Below are 16,708 nucleotides of genomic sequence, written 5' to 3'. Positions count from 1 at the left end.
TATTACCAGATGGTTCACTATAAAAAAGCACACTGGCAGAAATGCTTTTTTTTTTTTTTATTACCTGTTTTCAGAAGTCCCCTTTTCAGTTACAAACCCGCCATGAAACCTACTGGCAGACAGGCTGAATTCAGATGAGATGATGATTTTCCAACAATTGACATTCCTACTACCTATTAAACAGCTAACTGCAGTGTTCTGAATACTGGACTAATCCTTGGACCAGGGTCTCCCAGTAGAGAGTACTGGGCAGCTAACTGTGCCCTGATGCTGGAAGATGTGAAAAATCAGCTTCCGGGCAGCTTTGAGCAGTATCTTTTTTTTTCTCTCTCTCTCTCTCTCTCTCTCTCTCTCTCTCTCTCTCTCTAGTTCATAGGCTAAATGGAAAACTTCATAACATTGCTATGGGTGGGTCTGCCCAGCATAACTTGTTCTGCCCATACACAGAGGCAACAGAGAGCCAGGTTAACACATTACAGCCTTGCTAGATAGAACTATTGAACTTAATCATTCCTACTTGCTTGGAGGGTAACAGTGGCATGACTCAGGTCCACTTACAAAAGGCAGTGCTTTCTACAGGCATGTCACGCTAAAACTGTGTCTGCTGCACAGGTGATGCCTGTAATACTTCAGGTATTGACTAGTACAGAGGGAGGGGGAAGCAAATACTTCATTAAATCAGTATTTAAATTACAGCTTGATTGCTTCCTGATCTTTTTTCCCCTCTGTGTTCACCTTCTACCCTCTTTCTGTCTCTTTGGCCTACTAAACATGACATAGAACTTCCATTTATTTACTCTCAGTCCTGATTATGGAGGATAAATGCTCACACCCAAAAGCGTAAATACACTACCACTGCAGAAGGTATTTTGGGGTGAATGTATAGAGGGAAACTCCCCCACAGCAATGCCCTGGAATGAGAGAGGCCAAGGTCTGCACTGACCACACCGATTAGTTTCCCACACGTGATGTGAATTGAGAAAGAGGGTAACTAGCAAGTCAGAGCTGGGGGCACTAGCTGTGTATCTGCCAGCGCCCCATGCAGGAAGCAGATAACTATAGAGATGCTATCTCCAGGGTTAACAGTGGCAGCTTTTGTCACGTAAAATTGCTTAGGGAGGCCTGGGTGTTGCAACTCTACTGCCCTGCCCCATGAAACAATTAACTAGTGTGGTATGTCCCCATCAGTTTATGGACACAGTGATACCTCCCCCCTCTGCCACCCCTCAGTATTCAACACGATGCCTGCATCCAGCTCTGCTTTTCGTCATTGATGAGGTTCACCAAGAGAAAAACAACTAACTGGCTGTTCATACTAGGAGAGTGTCAGCCCAGTTCCACTTGAGTGTCAGACCCAGCTTGGAAGTGACTTGGAAGTAAGCACAGGTGTCCTCAATCAGGATGCTCTTCAAGCTGAAGGGCATGGGGATCCTGGAAATTAGAGGGAACAAAACAGATAGCATTGGAAAATAAATAAATAAAACCCTCTCAGAAATATAGAAGAACTAGAGTCAAAAGGAGGCATATAAGTCATGGAGATATTCTTTTCAAGGTCAGCCTTCATCCTCATTAATGCATTAATTTAGGTCTATCACCTTGTCCACTGTGACATTCTAATAATCTTAATCCACAACACAATGTATTTTGGTTATGAGCATGTCAATAGCAAGTTCACCACTCTACGTATACCAATGCAGCACTGCTTGTTTACATGAACTGAGGCCCTAATTCAAAGCATTATAAGGAGCAAGATCACAATACTGGGATATCGCTCCCCATTTGAGGATACCACAGGTTATCATAATCTCTCCAGTATTTTCCTTGGTATTTTGAAGTCACAAATGCATTTTGGTCTGTTCTGCTTCCAATGTACTGATGTGACTCAGAGACATGTTAATTTTTGATTTAACTAAGGCTATTATTATTCACTTTCCTAACTTCCCCCCTCCACCCAACAAACAAACAAAATATATAAATCAGAAAATAGTTTCAAAATGGAAGATTTCTTGTCCTTTGATTTAGGAGATACATCTGAGTTATGTTATTATGTATTTGGCTGTTTATGGATGGCTATCAATAGAAGACAGCCCATAATGTTTGTGATTTTTCTCTCCAACAAGATTGTGAGTGTTCTTCTCAGAGATAAAACCTGCCTCAGCCCTTCATACCTATATGCTGGGAGCAGAACACTGCACTTGTCATGAAGTTTGCCCTTATAAATACACCCAGCTTTCATTACCATTGCACATGAGTGTTTATTCATGGAGTATTTTTAACCTTCTGCTTGCACTTTGCTTTCAGGTTTATTTCACGCTGGAATTAAAGGCATGGATTATGACTTTGAAAATTCTGGGCTTTGCATAGAAGACCCCAATGCAAGCTGTGATCTGCAAAGGAGTGCCATTTCTAGACGAATCCATCTGGAAACAGCAAACTTTTTCTAAAAGGATGATCTGTTTCTGAATAGCAACAACACTAAGGTTAGTGTCACAGAAATAATGTTTTGAGAAAAAAAATACTGAGTTACTACAAAATCAGTTCAATAAAGTGTTGATTTCATCCTCAATCCCACCAAACAGAAGCAACATTAAGGAAACCTACACCTTACGTTTTGTTACATACACGTTGCCTTTTCTTACGGCACTGCTGTTGAACCCTGGGAAGTGTAGTTCACATGCTTCTTGCCATCTGCACCACTACAAGATGGACTCTTCACAATACCATCTTCAACGTGCTATGAACAGATCGTATGCAGCTGTTTGCACCTCCACATGGTGGGACTCCTTTCTAGACAGACCCCTGATTGCTAACACCTAGCAATAAAATGACAACACAAGAAAACAGCCATACAGTCATTACTTACTGGTTTCCATTCACTGTGATGCCAGTCTCCTTCACCTCTAGGATCACCCCATCAATGGTGACCGTGAAGTAGATAAGGTGACTATTTTTGTCATTGCGCCTGATTTGGATGTTAAAGTCCTGGTAGCTGTCATTGCAGTGAGAAGCAAAGACATACGTGCAGGTTCCAGGAAAAGTGAACTTAACATGGTCAAACGTATGAAAGTGGAAATTGCCCCAGGTGGCACATTCACTCCTTCCAACAGTAGAGACATGGACTAAAGAAAGATTCAGAGGAGGGAGGTTAATGAGTCACCTTGCATGAGGTTTTTGTTGAAAAATATTAGAGATTTTTTGAATGCAAAAATGTAAACCCCCTGGAAGATACCAGCTTGTAGGAATGAGATTCATCGCAATTTCATTAGAAATCCATTTCAGAGAAACCTCCAATTGATCAGACAAACCCCGGCTCCTTTGAAGTTAACAGAATGAAGCAGAAGAGACTTAGCTTCCCTATCTTAGATATCTAGCTAGGAGGGAGATGAAACCTGCTTCAAGGCTGCCTGTTTCTTTCTGTTGTCTACAAAGGTTGCTGAGAGGTGTCTCCTTAGATAGAGACATAAATCTACATTCTAGATATCTAAAGTGGAGTGAGGGCAATCCCATCCTGGCTGCCTAAATGTTATTTCTGCCTTGGAACTCCTACCCCTTAACACAGACAAGAGTTTTGTCCTGGAGATCTTTCCAGAGGCCACCAGGCTTTTCAGCAAAATGGTAGCCACAGCTGAGGCTGCCACCAACTTCAGCAGTCAGCTCAGAACTACTTACTTTTCATCTCAAACAAACTTGTGTCTTGGAGCTGAGTTGTACTTCTGTCAATAGTGTTGCTAGATACTTTAAGTGCATTAAAGACATCACTTTAGAAAGTAGTTTTCACACCACTGAGATGCATAAAGCCAACGTGAACCAAAGAAATCTACACCTTGAATTAAATAAGACATGCTTGTTACATTATGATTTTGTCATCTCTTCTGGGCCACATGAAAGAATGGTAAGCAAAAATGAGCAAATTTGTTTGCACTATTAATGCATCACATTTAGGAATTACAACATGGCAACTTCCTTCATAGATCAAAATCAGTTATTAGTATACTCAGTGAACTCTAAAATGTTATGAGATATTCATACCTAAGAAACAGCAGGGGAGCACAGAAAAGAAATCTAATCTTGTTAAAAACAAGAAAACTCAAGTGCCAAAAACTCAACAGAAACTCAATTGCCAAAGCATTCTCACAAAAAACAGTTGTTTAAAGGGATTGTAATTTATATAGGTGTTTGCAGCACTGTGAGTGGAATAGGAAAGTGGAATGGGGTAATTTAGCACAGTTTTACACAATGAAGGAAAATTAGAAAGTTTAGTTTCTTCTTGGGAGTTGATTTCTAGAATTACTAGTGCAGCAATAACAGTCACATCAATTGTTTGTATATTAAGTGATTAGGAAAAGTATAAGACATTCAGAACCAGACAGGAGGTAACGGTGCAAGAGACCACAGAAGTGTGGTTACTCCTAATGCAGTATTTCATACTGGTCAATCAAGCTTAGCAGACATTTTGCATACATTTTTAATAGAACAAGCGTGTCAACATAATGTGTAAAAAAGGGTGACACTTTTTTTTTTTTTTTTTGATGCAAACTGCATGCAGAGAGTCTGCTTTCTAACATGAGTTGCTTAAAACGTAAAGCAATTGATAAACTACACAGTGGTGGGAAAAAACAACAAAAAACAACAGAACAACAGTAAAACTTACATGGCTTAAATAAAAGATGAAAAAGCAAAATATTAGTTTCTGGCACATCCACAGCTCTTGTGAATATGTTATATGTTTTCATTTGATAACTCTAGTTGTCACTTATGGAGATCAATATGCAAGCAAATAATCTTAGATTTTTTTTCTTACCTATCTGAACTGGTTCTTTGCCCTTGCAACAACTCCAAATTAGGCAGAAGATCCAAAATGACCTCCCCTTTTTTATTTCCATCTTGCCATGGAGCGGTAACTTGAAAATCCTTCCAGGGAAGTGTGTTTTTCTTGGCTTATAGGCAGATTTTTATAGTCCAGGAATTTGGCGTGAGAACAAAACATTGATGGCAGGGTCCCTGAAAGGTGGAGCTTCATTCATTTTTCTTTCAGTTGTTCATGTTTAGCACCCAACAACGTTCTGTCTTTCGGAAAAGACAATTATCTACTTCTCTCCTTTATGTGGGGATGGAGAGCTGTCATTTTCTTAGCCCCTTTTTTTTTAAAATATGTATTTCCCTCCCTACACTGTTTCCTTTTCTTTAGTGAAAATCACTTTTCATTTTCATAGCATCTGATTAGTAACAACCAATTGTTGCCCTCTTTTTACAGTTTTTCTCTGGTTTGCACATCAGCACAGTCCCCCAGCTCAAGGAGAAATGTTTGTTGCCTCTGCTGGCTTGATGTTTTTTTCTGAATGGTCAAGCAAAAAATATCATAAGATCAAATATAACATATGCTTATAAAGAGTCATAACCATCAAAAATCCAGGGAGCTCAGTCATGCTCTAACCTATGTCCTACTGTAGGACAGTTCTTAGATATGCCATCACAGGTGTTTGATGTTGGTGATTTCAGGGTCTTCTTTAGAGATTTACCTGCTGTGTTGGCACAAGCTGACCTTCAACTTGTCCGTGCAGTGGGGAAATAACTTCTGTCAAAGAGGAAGCCCCTCACCCACCCCAGGCAAATCAGGCAAACATGTGTAACAGCTGTTCCCACACATTCAGCTGCTCCATGCCCCTTTGGGAATAAATTAATACCAGAATGATTCCCAACAGAAAGCGAGCAGAAATGTGGCTTGAAGTGCATTCAGGTTTCACTCTTGTTGCAAGTCCTCAGGCCAAGGTAGTCCACAGACTTGCTGGGGAAGACCGATGCCCTTTTATCTGGTTGGCAGACAATGAGCCAGCCTTGAGGACTACATCTTGCTCACTGCTTTACCAAGCTTCCTGGCATATGCAGAGTTAAGTATCCTAAAGCTGGCCCCCTGATTGTTTCAGCTGTTCTTCTTAGATGTTTCTGAGCCACTTTCTAAGTGGCTTACAAAGGTGTAGGTGCAAACATCTGCCAGGTGATTTGTGGCTGCCGCTGCTCTTAAGAAAGCCCTGCACCGGCAGGCAAGAGCATTGTGCAGCACATGAAACATGAGTTCATGTTACCCCTTTCCCACTGCCTGTGCCCCATTAATTCCATTGTCAGTCATACTTGAGGCAGGGCACTATTGGAAGGTAAAGTCTGTTCTTGAAGCCCTGCCATTTTGGCTGGGGGACAAACTGACAGGCTGTATGGCACTGGTGCAGGAAGCAATAGATATCTGCTTCTTTTCCTTTTAATCACAATGCATATTTCCCCACTCTTCTCCACCCAAACAGTTATAACATAAGACTGCAGAATACCTAGTAGATAACACAAACAGTGACAATAGGACCTTATAGATACCAGGATGACCTGAAATCCTACACAGTGCAGTAGTAACCCTCAAAGTCAGCAGACTCTCATAGTAACTTTCAGGTTGAACTTCTGATTGATGGGGCCTCCTCATTCAGACTACAGAACAGTGATAATTGCAGGTGTGGCAAAGGATTTTGAAACCAAGGAGGAAAAGCACATAGGGTAGTAGCCCACAGCCACTGACATAGAAAGGAGTGTTGTTAAGGCTAATGGTGGAAAGCTGAAACCTATTAGTTTTCTCAAATCAAGGCTAGTTTCAAAATCCAAGGGCAGAACTCTGTTGAGATATAGTCCTTTTTATTTTTATAATTGCTGTCCTCTTCCTTTCCAATTCCGACTCAGACAATCAAGGCGAACAGTTCATTCACATTGATCTGAGAGCAGAAAGAAGAACAAGAACCCAGTGATCTAATTCCTGACCCTAGAACAAAATCGCTTTGTCCCCCATGGGTAGCAAGAAAGGGACAGGAACAACATATGAAATACTCACCGATGATAGCCTTCAGATTGGAGTGGTCCACAAGGACACAGCGAGACTTACTACCACAACTCTCAGCCCTTATCTCCTACACGGGGTTCAGGGGCATGCCAGAGTGTGCAGGATGAGCTAAAGCACGATTTCCCCCTGGAAGCTTCAGTCAGCACATATGGTCCTGGGAGGAACATTAACGGCACACATTAGAATTGTGTCCAAGGGACAGACAGAATAAAACAAAATAACTCATTGCATTGCCGTTCATTTCTGCTGCATTCAGCACAGAAAGTAACATCAGCCATCTGGAATCGTCTGCTGAGAGGACATGAGCCCTTTTCTTGCTGCTGAGCGACACAGCAGACCTAGTCCTCCTGCTCTGCACCATTTACTTACCTCTGCTTGTCTGCTCCGTCACCTTTGCTGCTGCTTTCCCATTTCTCCAGGAGCAGAGATCCTGCTAGTGACTAACCAGGGCTACTGCTTCTGGCTTCTCTGCTGAGAATGTGGGCTACACTCGTTGGAAAGCATTGGATACCCTACTCCCTTGCAATGATTTCAGGGCAACTGACATGTGGAGGATATTTGCATTCAAATTAAGTCTTTATAGTCAAGTGTGGCAACACTGAGGGTTTCAGAAGGAATATATGGCAGCTTTTTTTTATTATTATTTTTTTTTTTTAAGGAAATTCAGTCCAACAGGTACTTTGTGAATACATTGATCCATTACTACTGAATTACTGCTATGACAGGTATACAAGATATAATTAATCCCCCTAGAGTGACACACCAGGATTAATAACTCTTCCCTTTATTGGGCCCTCTAGCTCAAGAGGCCTTCACTCTGCTGCAGCTGTACTATCAAAAAGAACAATTCCTCTTGGCCCCTTTACAGCCCATTTCATGGATCATTTGCCATTAAAGGGTATGTGATTTTAGTAAATACAATTGGTAAATATTAACTCAACTTCTTTATCGCCACTGACTCACTGGAGATAAACCGTCATGAAGGTAACGTAATACACCAGTGACTCACAACCCATATTTTTTGATACAAACTTGGTAAAGAGGCACTCAAACTGTGGGCATCTTGGGGATTAATACCATTTCACACCCAATTACTGTACTGAATCCCAGGTTCACTGGTACTGAACTGGTAGGGTTCTGCCTGGAAATCCTCTAATATTCCCCTTCCTTTCAGGCAAAAGTAACACTACTATATCTTACAATGTGTAGCCACAATGAAATTGTGTTTTACCAGCACTGCCTAGATAATAACTACAGAAATGCTGTTTACTTCATTAAGAAGGTGAAGTTAGCTGGAAAACAATTACTTAGGAATTGATAGAAAGCCCTTTTGCACTGATATTCCATGTGATAACATCTGAAATTAATTTGGCAAAATATTTTACCTAACTGACAGTTACAACACTGTATTACACACTTAATTGCCAGAATTCAACATGGATTATGTTTTTATTGGTATAATCCAATTGAATTTAGGAAATTTATTTCAAAGATTTGTTTGGTCCATCAGGTTTGCATCCACCACACAGTTTGAAATGACTGGCAGCGTAAGGTGGTCTGTAGCAGGCAGAAGAAGAACAGGGACTGGGTCTCTGTCATTAATTGCCTATTAAAATACATGAAGAATGTCTTCGATATTTTAATTTTGATAGGAGATCGTTGGATGTTTTCTTACATTTTTGCCTTAGAACAAACATAAAGCTCCTTAACATCTCATCTTGCCATAGGGTTCCTTGACCTTTCCTGAACTAATCAGAGGCATCAGTTACTCCCATTTGCAAGGAATCAGTTCACTTGTTCTTTTTTTGTGTGTGTGTGTTTTCAAGAAGATGTAGATCTTTCAAAATCCACATACAAGGAGTAATGACACGGCTGATTGGTGTTTGTGCACACAGGTCTCATTGACCCATTGGCACTTCCTCACTTCAGAAAGACTCACTGCACAGAAAGCCATCTCACCAGGGGGCTGGGCCCTTGGGCTTTCTCTACCTTAAAGATTTTTTTTTTTTTAAACAGCCTTCCTGATGGAAAACATGGTGTAGCAGAACAAAGAGAGCTCCAGGCCCATTTGGGGAAAAATATGAACTGATGTTTGTATAACCCTGAAATTACATGAAGTTATACATGCAGTAACCACTTCCACAATGACTGAAAGTTACTACAAACCAAAAGAAAGGCAGAGATTAACTGCTTTGGTATGGTTTGGCTGTATTGCTGCTTCTCCAAGTGAAGATTAGCATCTGCATCCTTCTTCTCACCCTTCAAAGCAAATGAGGAGGTTTTATCTGCCAAACATATCATATAATATAACCAGGAATAAATTTCCAGGATGATTCTTAAAAGTTACCCTTTGTCTACTAGTGTTTTATATAAATGTGCATACATGAAGTATATAAAGAAATTACAGAACATTTTAAAGGCTATAGACCCTTCCTTAGCTTAAACTGAAACCTACAGAAATCATTTGTGTTGAAGGGGAATTGCTTCGCACTGGAAGATCTGTGATTTCCTGGAACTAAGGAAGCTTCGTAGCAGCTGGGAGAACCCAGTTCTTTGTCAAATGTGGAGAGGAGGCTAGCCAAAAGCATAGCAAAAGAGACACACAGTATTTTCTGTCTTTAAATCAGGCTGCAGCAGAAGTGCATTCTGAAATGGAAGCTGTTGCACTGAAGCAATATCAAAAATACATAGAGTTCTACTATGTTTTCTGAGTTTTCTCAAAGTCTTGGAATAAGGAAAAAAAATACATGTGATGTTTTTCATCATTCTAGAGACAAGTTTGTGAAAGGAATTCAAGCATATTTACATATCAATGCTGAAAAACTGAACCATTAAAAAAGTCCAATTTAAACACACAAGATTATATAAGGGTAATGAAAACAAAAACAACAAAACAAAACAAACAAACAAACATATAAAAAAAAAAAGTATAATGACTTTCTACATTAGGGATGGGAATATGACTTATATAGCCCAATTGGAAGTTAATCTGTGAGGCTGACACTTAAAAGCACAGAGGCTTACAGTAACCTGAAAAGATTGAGTTAATTTAGTAAATTTGGCTTAAGAAAAGGGCTGCTTAACTAGAAGAACTTGTTCTCCATTAAAATATCTCCACCACCCAAAGCTGCTGCTGAGAGATGAAATACAAGAAATTGTATATCAAAGCTACAGTTATTTAAATAAATTTCAGCTTTTGTCAGACATAAAGTTCACAATAATTTCTCTTCCTGTGATTTTTGAGTTTTTCAGTCTATTTCTGCTTCCTCTCTTTTCACAGTATCTGGGTTTGCTCTGTTACACAAGTTCAAACAGTGTACAACAAACACCATAACTACATGATTATTTACTCAGGGCTTTGCCTTTGCTGAAATCCTTTGATTGGGACTTATGTGCAGAGTTGCATGTGCTTAGTTCAGTGAAGTGTGGTTTAGCAGAGTACAGTCCAATGGTAAACATAAGGAAAATTCTATCTTGCCCTTCTCCTACAGCAAAAAATGATAATGTCGTAATATGGAATTACAGCATTAAACAAGATAACTACCGGATCAGAAATCCCTATCTTGTATTCTTTTGTGGAAGGTTGTTCTTGGTGTGCATGGAGCTTTTCCCCCTCATTCTGAATCCCATCCACCTCACCTCAGATTATCAGAAGTGACTTTTTCCATACTGCTAACAAGCATATGCCTTTTTGCCTGTGGTGTTCTAGAAACAGTCGTACAGTAAAATGGTTCATAAAGCAGCTGTGTTCACTTTATCTGGAAATCTTCCGAGAACTCATTTTTAACTCCAGATGAAAGTTCTTACTATATTACTGTAGAGCCATGTGAACAGCACCAAGTTTCCAGTACCTCTCCAAATAGTTAGGAAGAAACTGTCTGGTATTCAAGATATCCCAGGGAAGACTACAACTAGTAACAAAACCCATACACTTCCACAAACAAGGTACACACTGCAATCACCATGCTTCTAGGGAAGCATGTAACTTACTGTAAGGAAGACTCAGGGTGCATTTCAGGGAATACGTCTGTGTAAACCCCTGCCCCAGCCCCAAACAGTCTACAAAGCAAATGGGCAATGAGCTTTTCTTTTAGGAGCTGTGGAGGTCCTCAGTTCTCTTTACTAGTGTGGCAATGGCACCCTATCTGAGCTGTAGGCAACCCGCTCAGGTTTTCTCCAGCGTTCAGTGGTGGTCTCCTACACTGGGTCTATGCTGTGAGGAGCACGCTTTAAGACAACAGCTGCCTGGAAAGGATTTTTTCAAGCTTCTGATTACCTTGGAGGAGCCTCCATCTGAGGAAGGAACGCAAAATCCCAGCCTCCAGCAACCAAGGCATTGCTACAGGTAAATTGTAGCTCCAACCTGTACTTCGGATACAGTCAGAAAGTCTAGGAAGGGAACACAGGACTCAGGTATGGAGACGTGAGCAAGTTCCAGCCAACCTGCCACCCTGCTGAACTCTGCTGGAGCTCTTGCTACTGTTTCCTTCTTGTTGGGCCCTAGGGGACTGTGAAATTCCTGGAGGACAGCCCATTCTCCTACAGCACCAATACTTTTTGTGAAGTTGTCAACACCTCTTTAGGTCTTGGCTGGGAAGCAATGGGATCAGAAGATTTCACCATCTTTTCTGCAGCCCCGAAATGGCTTACAGAGCCTTGTGAGAGATTTCTCAGTTACTCTCCTGGGTTTTCCAAATAAGACTGCGCTCATGCAGACACAACAGTTGTTGTGTAAGAAACCAAATGCTTCATGGGCTCAGACAGGACAGGTCTCCATTTGCTTTCAAGAATGTTGTGGGAAAGAGTGAAAGTGCTGCTCATTGCCACCACTACTGCTCTCTTTGCTCTCTTTGAAGGGATACAGAAATGAAGTGCTTTTTTTTTTTTTTTTTTTTTTTTTTAGACTGAGAGGCTATTTGAGGATTTATCTGCTAGAAAAAAGTTCAGACTGTTCAAAATTTAATTTTGTTACCCACTCCCAATGGAAACACAGGTATGTAAAGTTCTGAGGGGACTAAATGTGCAGAAAAGGGTGGAGGTTTGACACGTACAGTTTGACCTGGAACTGCCAAACATTTGTAAGAAATCTCTGGCAGTGCCTGCTTGGGAACCAGCCTGCTTATAGGCAGCACTGACAGCACTGACCCAGCAGAAAAACTGAAGGGGCTGCTATAATCCAGAGCACTGTAAGGAACACCATGCTTTGCATGCGTGTCAACTCCCATCAGAAGAACTTCTTTTAATTCTTAAATTCTTACTGAAAGCATGCAAGTGTCTGAGGAAATAGCAACATTCACTGTTCTCAGAGGTAAAACTGTACCTGGCAAAGTATAAATTCTCTTTTGTAGGCAGATGGCTTTTCAGGTGCCTTTTTTTTTTTTTTTTTTTTTTGGTCTCCGAAGTAATTTTGCATTCTTAGCCTTAGACTGCCCTATAGTGGCAAAAACAAAATTTGCAGCGTTACTAACTACACAGGATCTTTTAACTTCTGTATTTTCAAGTAGTTTGCATGTCACTAGGAGGGACAGAAAGAGCCCATGCAGACTACAAAACAAAAATGAAAAAAATGAAGTCAGGGACATTTTAGTCTTTAGTGTAAATATAGTGTGCATCAAAAAGCCACTAATGATGGATTTTTTTTATCCTTTTCATAGGAAACAAGGCAAAATTGATCACACCATGTATCTGCTTGTCTCCAGAAGTGATTCCAGCCAAATTTAACCGCAAAAATGAAAATCTTAAAGACAGCTAATGACCAACAGATTTTAAAACAAGTGGTCTTTAAAAACAACTCAAGGAAAAGTATGGTTGTCAGCACAGAGGTTCTTATATAACAACGAAACCACCAGAGAGACTGACCTGGTAAATGCTCCAGGAGAAAAGTCTCATTCACATCTCACACTGTACCTAGAGAAATCCTTAGATCCACATATTGAAGTAGAAACCAGGCTTCCATTGCGCTGGAACTTGATACATAAAGTGACTAAAATTTTCTTCATAGATCAGCTGTCTTTCCCCCACCACAGAAATTAGCTCTCTAAAGGCAGTATTTTGAAGATGCCAAATTTCTGATGTTTCATATTCTGTACATCCCTGCTAGTCTCTGCCTTTTAAGCTGCAACACATTCTTACCCTCAGAAGGGTAAGACAATTACTGTTCATTAACAGAAGCAAAAATAATGCCAAATACAATTTCTGCACACAGCAGCAAGCGTGTGTTACTCTAATTGTACTTCAGGTATCTTCAAGAGAACTGTCCATCTCTCAGCTAATCTTCAACTACCTTTGCAGCAACATCAGATAAACAGGCACTTTGGAATACAATTCAGCTAATCTCCTTTGGCATGAGTTGAATGAATGTTGAAAAGAGCCATTGCACTCAATTTCCTGTAGAAAAAAACTAGGACTACTAGTTTAGATATGGACATCTTTTTTGTGAAGCTTGAAATTTGAAGACCTCCTACTATAGCTATAAATCTAGTATACATGTATATGAGATGTATATGCTATACATCTAGCATATATCTGAGGGATATATACACTGGCTATACATCCCTCAGAGTTCAAACAATGTGAATAAACTTCATATCCTCACAGCTGATGGACTACTTAGTGAAAAGACATAACAGTGATGAACTGAGACTGTTCTAACTCACACACAGCCCTACTAAAATGAGACCTGGTGCTGAACTAGAGTGAAAGTTTCTCAGAGTTATCTGAATCATTTTATAATGCATTATTCACCTTCAGCTTTGCTCTGGAAGGCGGAATAAATTTTTTGCCCCACCTTACATGTTGGCTCCTCCAGACAGAACCTTCTAATATTTCATTTTTTTGGGAGCTATAAAGAAATACCCCAAATATTTGGGAAATACATCAACTCACTTCCTATAACTTGAAAAAAAAAATCCTTCTCTTTTAAAATTCAGGCTCATCTAGATAGCACATGAATAAACACAAACCCCATGTTGTTTGAAATGCACTTTTAATCATTCAGAGAAAATAAGCTGATTATTAAACAATCTAGAGGGCTATGCACTTAGGAGAAAGTTCACTGTACTTTTGTACACAAATAAATAGAACACTGTTAAAAATAGTCAGAGAACACATAGAATATATTAACTGGGAAAAGCAAAGTTTAAAAGTAGTCAAGGAAGATGAGAGCAGTGCATAGTCCCTTTAAATGCAGTTAGGTTTCTTCGCTTTCATTTTGTTGTTAAACTGATGGCTTCTTATGCGGTTGGAGTGCTAGTGCTCTCGTTATTTTCTTCTAGGCTCAGAGGCTCACTGGATTGTGGGATGTTGCAATGAGTGTCCTGGCAGCTGCAGCTTTCCACATATACATACTTATGTTGAATTGAGCGCCCAGATGGGCATTTCAGTTCCACTTCCCTCGTGCTAGTTTTTGTTTCCCTGCAGCAGGAACAGCTGTGCTCCAAAGAATTGGCCTCAACAGAATATCTGTTAAGGTGGAGAAAGGCAACATTACTTTGTGCTAGAAGCCGGTGTACATAGGAAAGAGTAAAGTTAAGTATAGAACTCTGTGAGGAGTTTGGTATAATATCTAGAAAAGCCATATTAAAGCTAGTGAATAGTGCTGAGTTCATCTGACAGAGCAGTTGTTTTAACAATATGCTTTTAAAATTCATTCCATTTAGCTGAGATTTTCTGGTTAAGAAAAAAATAAATAAAAAGAATCAAGATCCTACTAAAAAAAAAAAAAACAAAACACATTAAGTTCTAGGAGCTCGGATTCCTTGTATTCCTCTCATCATCCCAGCACTGGTGGATGTTAAATACACCAGATCAAAGAATGATGAATGATAAATACCCCAGACCAAACAATTAAATGCAGATGCAGCTCTGAGCTGAGTAAGAAAACTACATAGATATGTGGTTACAATGCCATCTACGATGGCATCACATCAATCAACAGGCTACAAGAGCTACACTTGTATCAAATAAATCACAGTGTGTATTCCAAACCCAAGTTAACAGGAAGATGAACCAGCAGCTCCTTCTGTTGCTAGCTCACAATAAAGCAGTTTTTCTGCAACCTTGTGTTCATTAGGTTCCCAAATATCACTCCTAACCTGCAGAACCTGTCAGTATCAGCCTATAAATTGTGTCAAGAGCCATCTTTTTCTTATGTTTGTGTACAGAGGCAGCCACAGCAGGACAGTAAGACTATGAGATATTTCAAAATACTAATAATCCCTCTGACTAACTGGGGTTTAATCTTAAACTAAAGATGAGGTTAATCCCATGTAAGGTGCCCTGTGGTATATTCAGTGATAGGCAGCAAATAACATTTACTTTGGGAAGTTAGAATTATATATTTTTTAATGTGTTTTAATAGCTTAGTACCAGGTGTCACACCAGCCACTTTCTTATAGCTAGTAACACCACCCATAAGGCATTTGTTTTCTCACTTCGTTACTGTATTAACAGTCATTCATGTTTGAAACTTCCTTTAAAAGACAGATGTGTATTTAATCTTATATGTTAATTCTTGAGAACCACTTTTCAACTTATGAACATCAGGTTTGGCTGCTCTCTGGGCTCATTCACATTACAAGAAATAATCCACGTTCTCTTGTGATGACTTCTGTCCAAGATGGTCTGACAAAAATGACAGACAAGCCATCTCTTAATGAATGAACAAACCTTATCATATCTGGCTAAATCTCAATGCAATCCAATACCCTTTTCTGCTTTGCATTAAAATTAATCAGCTCTTCACTTGTCCATGATTTTGTACCCATGAGTTTGAGAGCTGATAGTTTCAGGTCTAACATTCTCTAATCTACCTATGTGTTGTTCCTTTTATACAAATAATGTCAGTGACAGAATTCAAATCTCATTGTCCAATCAGTTTACTTACAGTGAGAAAGTTCCGCATGTTCCTTCACATTCAGTCATGACAACTCTCTCCACAGAACGGCAGTTCTTATAGACAATAAAGTCTTCTCTTTCACGGACAGAGCACGGTGTGGGACTATCCAGAGGTACACCTAAGGGGAAAGGTCAGAGCATACATTCAGTGAAATAGCTCCATAAGTTCCCTGCGGTTCAGCACATTTGGCTTAGCTAGTGTGCTGAAAAATTGTCTTAAGTGGTATTTCAGCTTCAGTTTAAACTTTCCCAGAGAGTTTGGGCACTGAATACTTGGAATAACAAACATAAAGACAAGAGTATCTATTCAAATAGTAACATATCAGCCTCCATTATATGGGCTAATATAAGAAGAAAATTACTTCTGTTTTCTTGGTTCAGGTATGCTGACATACTTACAAGTTTTGCAACAACCGTTAGGTAAGAATGTAATAGTTCCCTAAAAGAACAAAAAAGACAGGAAAATAGTATTATTTTCATTCCCTGAATTAAAGAGGCTTTTAGGCAAATAACTGAGGAGATAAATTCCTTATTGGCTAGAAATTAGTAGCTAAAATTCTAGCATCTGAATAAACAGACATAATTGTCTATACCAGACTTGAAATCTATCAATTTACAGAATCACAGAATCACAGAATTTCTAGGTTGGAAGAGACCTCAAGATCATCGAGTCCAACCTCTGACCTATTTACAGACAACCATGGAAACAGATTATGATTTAAAGGAAATCTACAGTTATCATCATGCATTTCTAACTCAAAAACAGTCCCAGAAAAACATTTTTATCAGGGACTTCTATATTTGAATGGTGCATAGTGTTATTGGCAGCCTACTGTCTGAACAGCTGTGATATTCAAGAAAACATGGCTCTTTTTCAGACAGGACCCCACACAAAGCAATCAGCAAGGACTTTTATTTCAATGCTGACCATTTTTTTTT

At 39.6% G+C, this 16,708-nt stretch overlaps 2 protein-coding genes across 6 annotated transcripts in view; both read right to left on the bottom strand.

Annotated features, from left to right (window-relative positions):
- LOC101797179 (mucin-5B) overlaps positions 1-7,419 on the bottom strand; it is a 45,680-nt gene extending 38,261 nt beyond the window's left edge. For 2 of the 5 annotated variants that reach the window (XM_038180388.2, XM_072038508.1), the window contains exons 1-5: positions 7,244-7,419; positions 6,866-7,028; positions 4,802-5,001; positions 2,864-3,119; positions 1,317-1,431 (exon numbers count right to left, since the gene is read on the bottom strand). In XM_038180388.2, the coding sequence (XP_038036316.2) occupies positions 1,317-1,431; positions 2,864-3,119; positions 4,802-4,883 (453 nt within the window). In that variant the 5' untranslated portion in view covers positions 4,884-5,001; positions 6,866-7,028; positions 7,244-7,419. Of the gene's footprint in view, positions 1-1,303; positions 1,432-2,622; positions 2,814-2,863; positions 3,120-4,801; positions 6,750-6,865; positions 7,029-7,243 lie in introns of those variants that run through there. The other 3 variants (XM_005024514.6, XM_038180390.2, XM_038180391.2) reach the window with 3 other exon arrangements.
- A 6,423-nt stretch (positions 7,420-13,842) lies between these two features.
- MUC2 (mucin 2, oligomeric mucus/gel-forming) overlaps positions 13,843-16,708 on the bottom strand; it is a 76,580-nt gene continuing 73,714 nt past the window's right edge. The window contains 3 exon segments of the mRNA XM_072038383.1: positions 13,843-14,335; positions 15,759-15,888; positions 16,169-16,208. Of these exon segments, the coding sequence (XP_071894484.1) occupies positions 14,107-14,335; positions 15,759-15,888; positions 16,169-16,208 (399 nt within the window). The 3' untranslated portion in view covers positions 13,843-14,106.

The sequence above is a fragment of the Anas platyrhynchos genome, chromosome 5, assembly GCF_047663525.1.
Source record: "Anas platyrhynchos isolate ZD024472 breed Pekin duck chromosome 5, IASCAAS_PekinDuck_T2T, whole genome shotgun sequence".
In the NCBI taxonomy this organism is placed as follows: Eukaryota; Metazoa; Chordata; class Aves; order Anseriformes; family Anatidae; genus Anas; species Anas platyrhynchos.
Note: the sequence above shows the minus strand (reverse complement) of the source record. Positions and strands in the feature narration are given on the sequence as shown.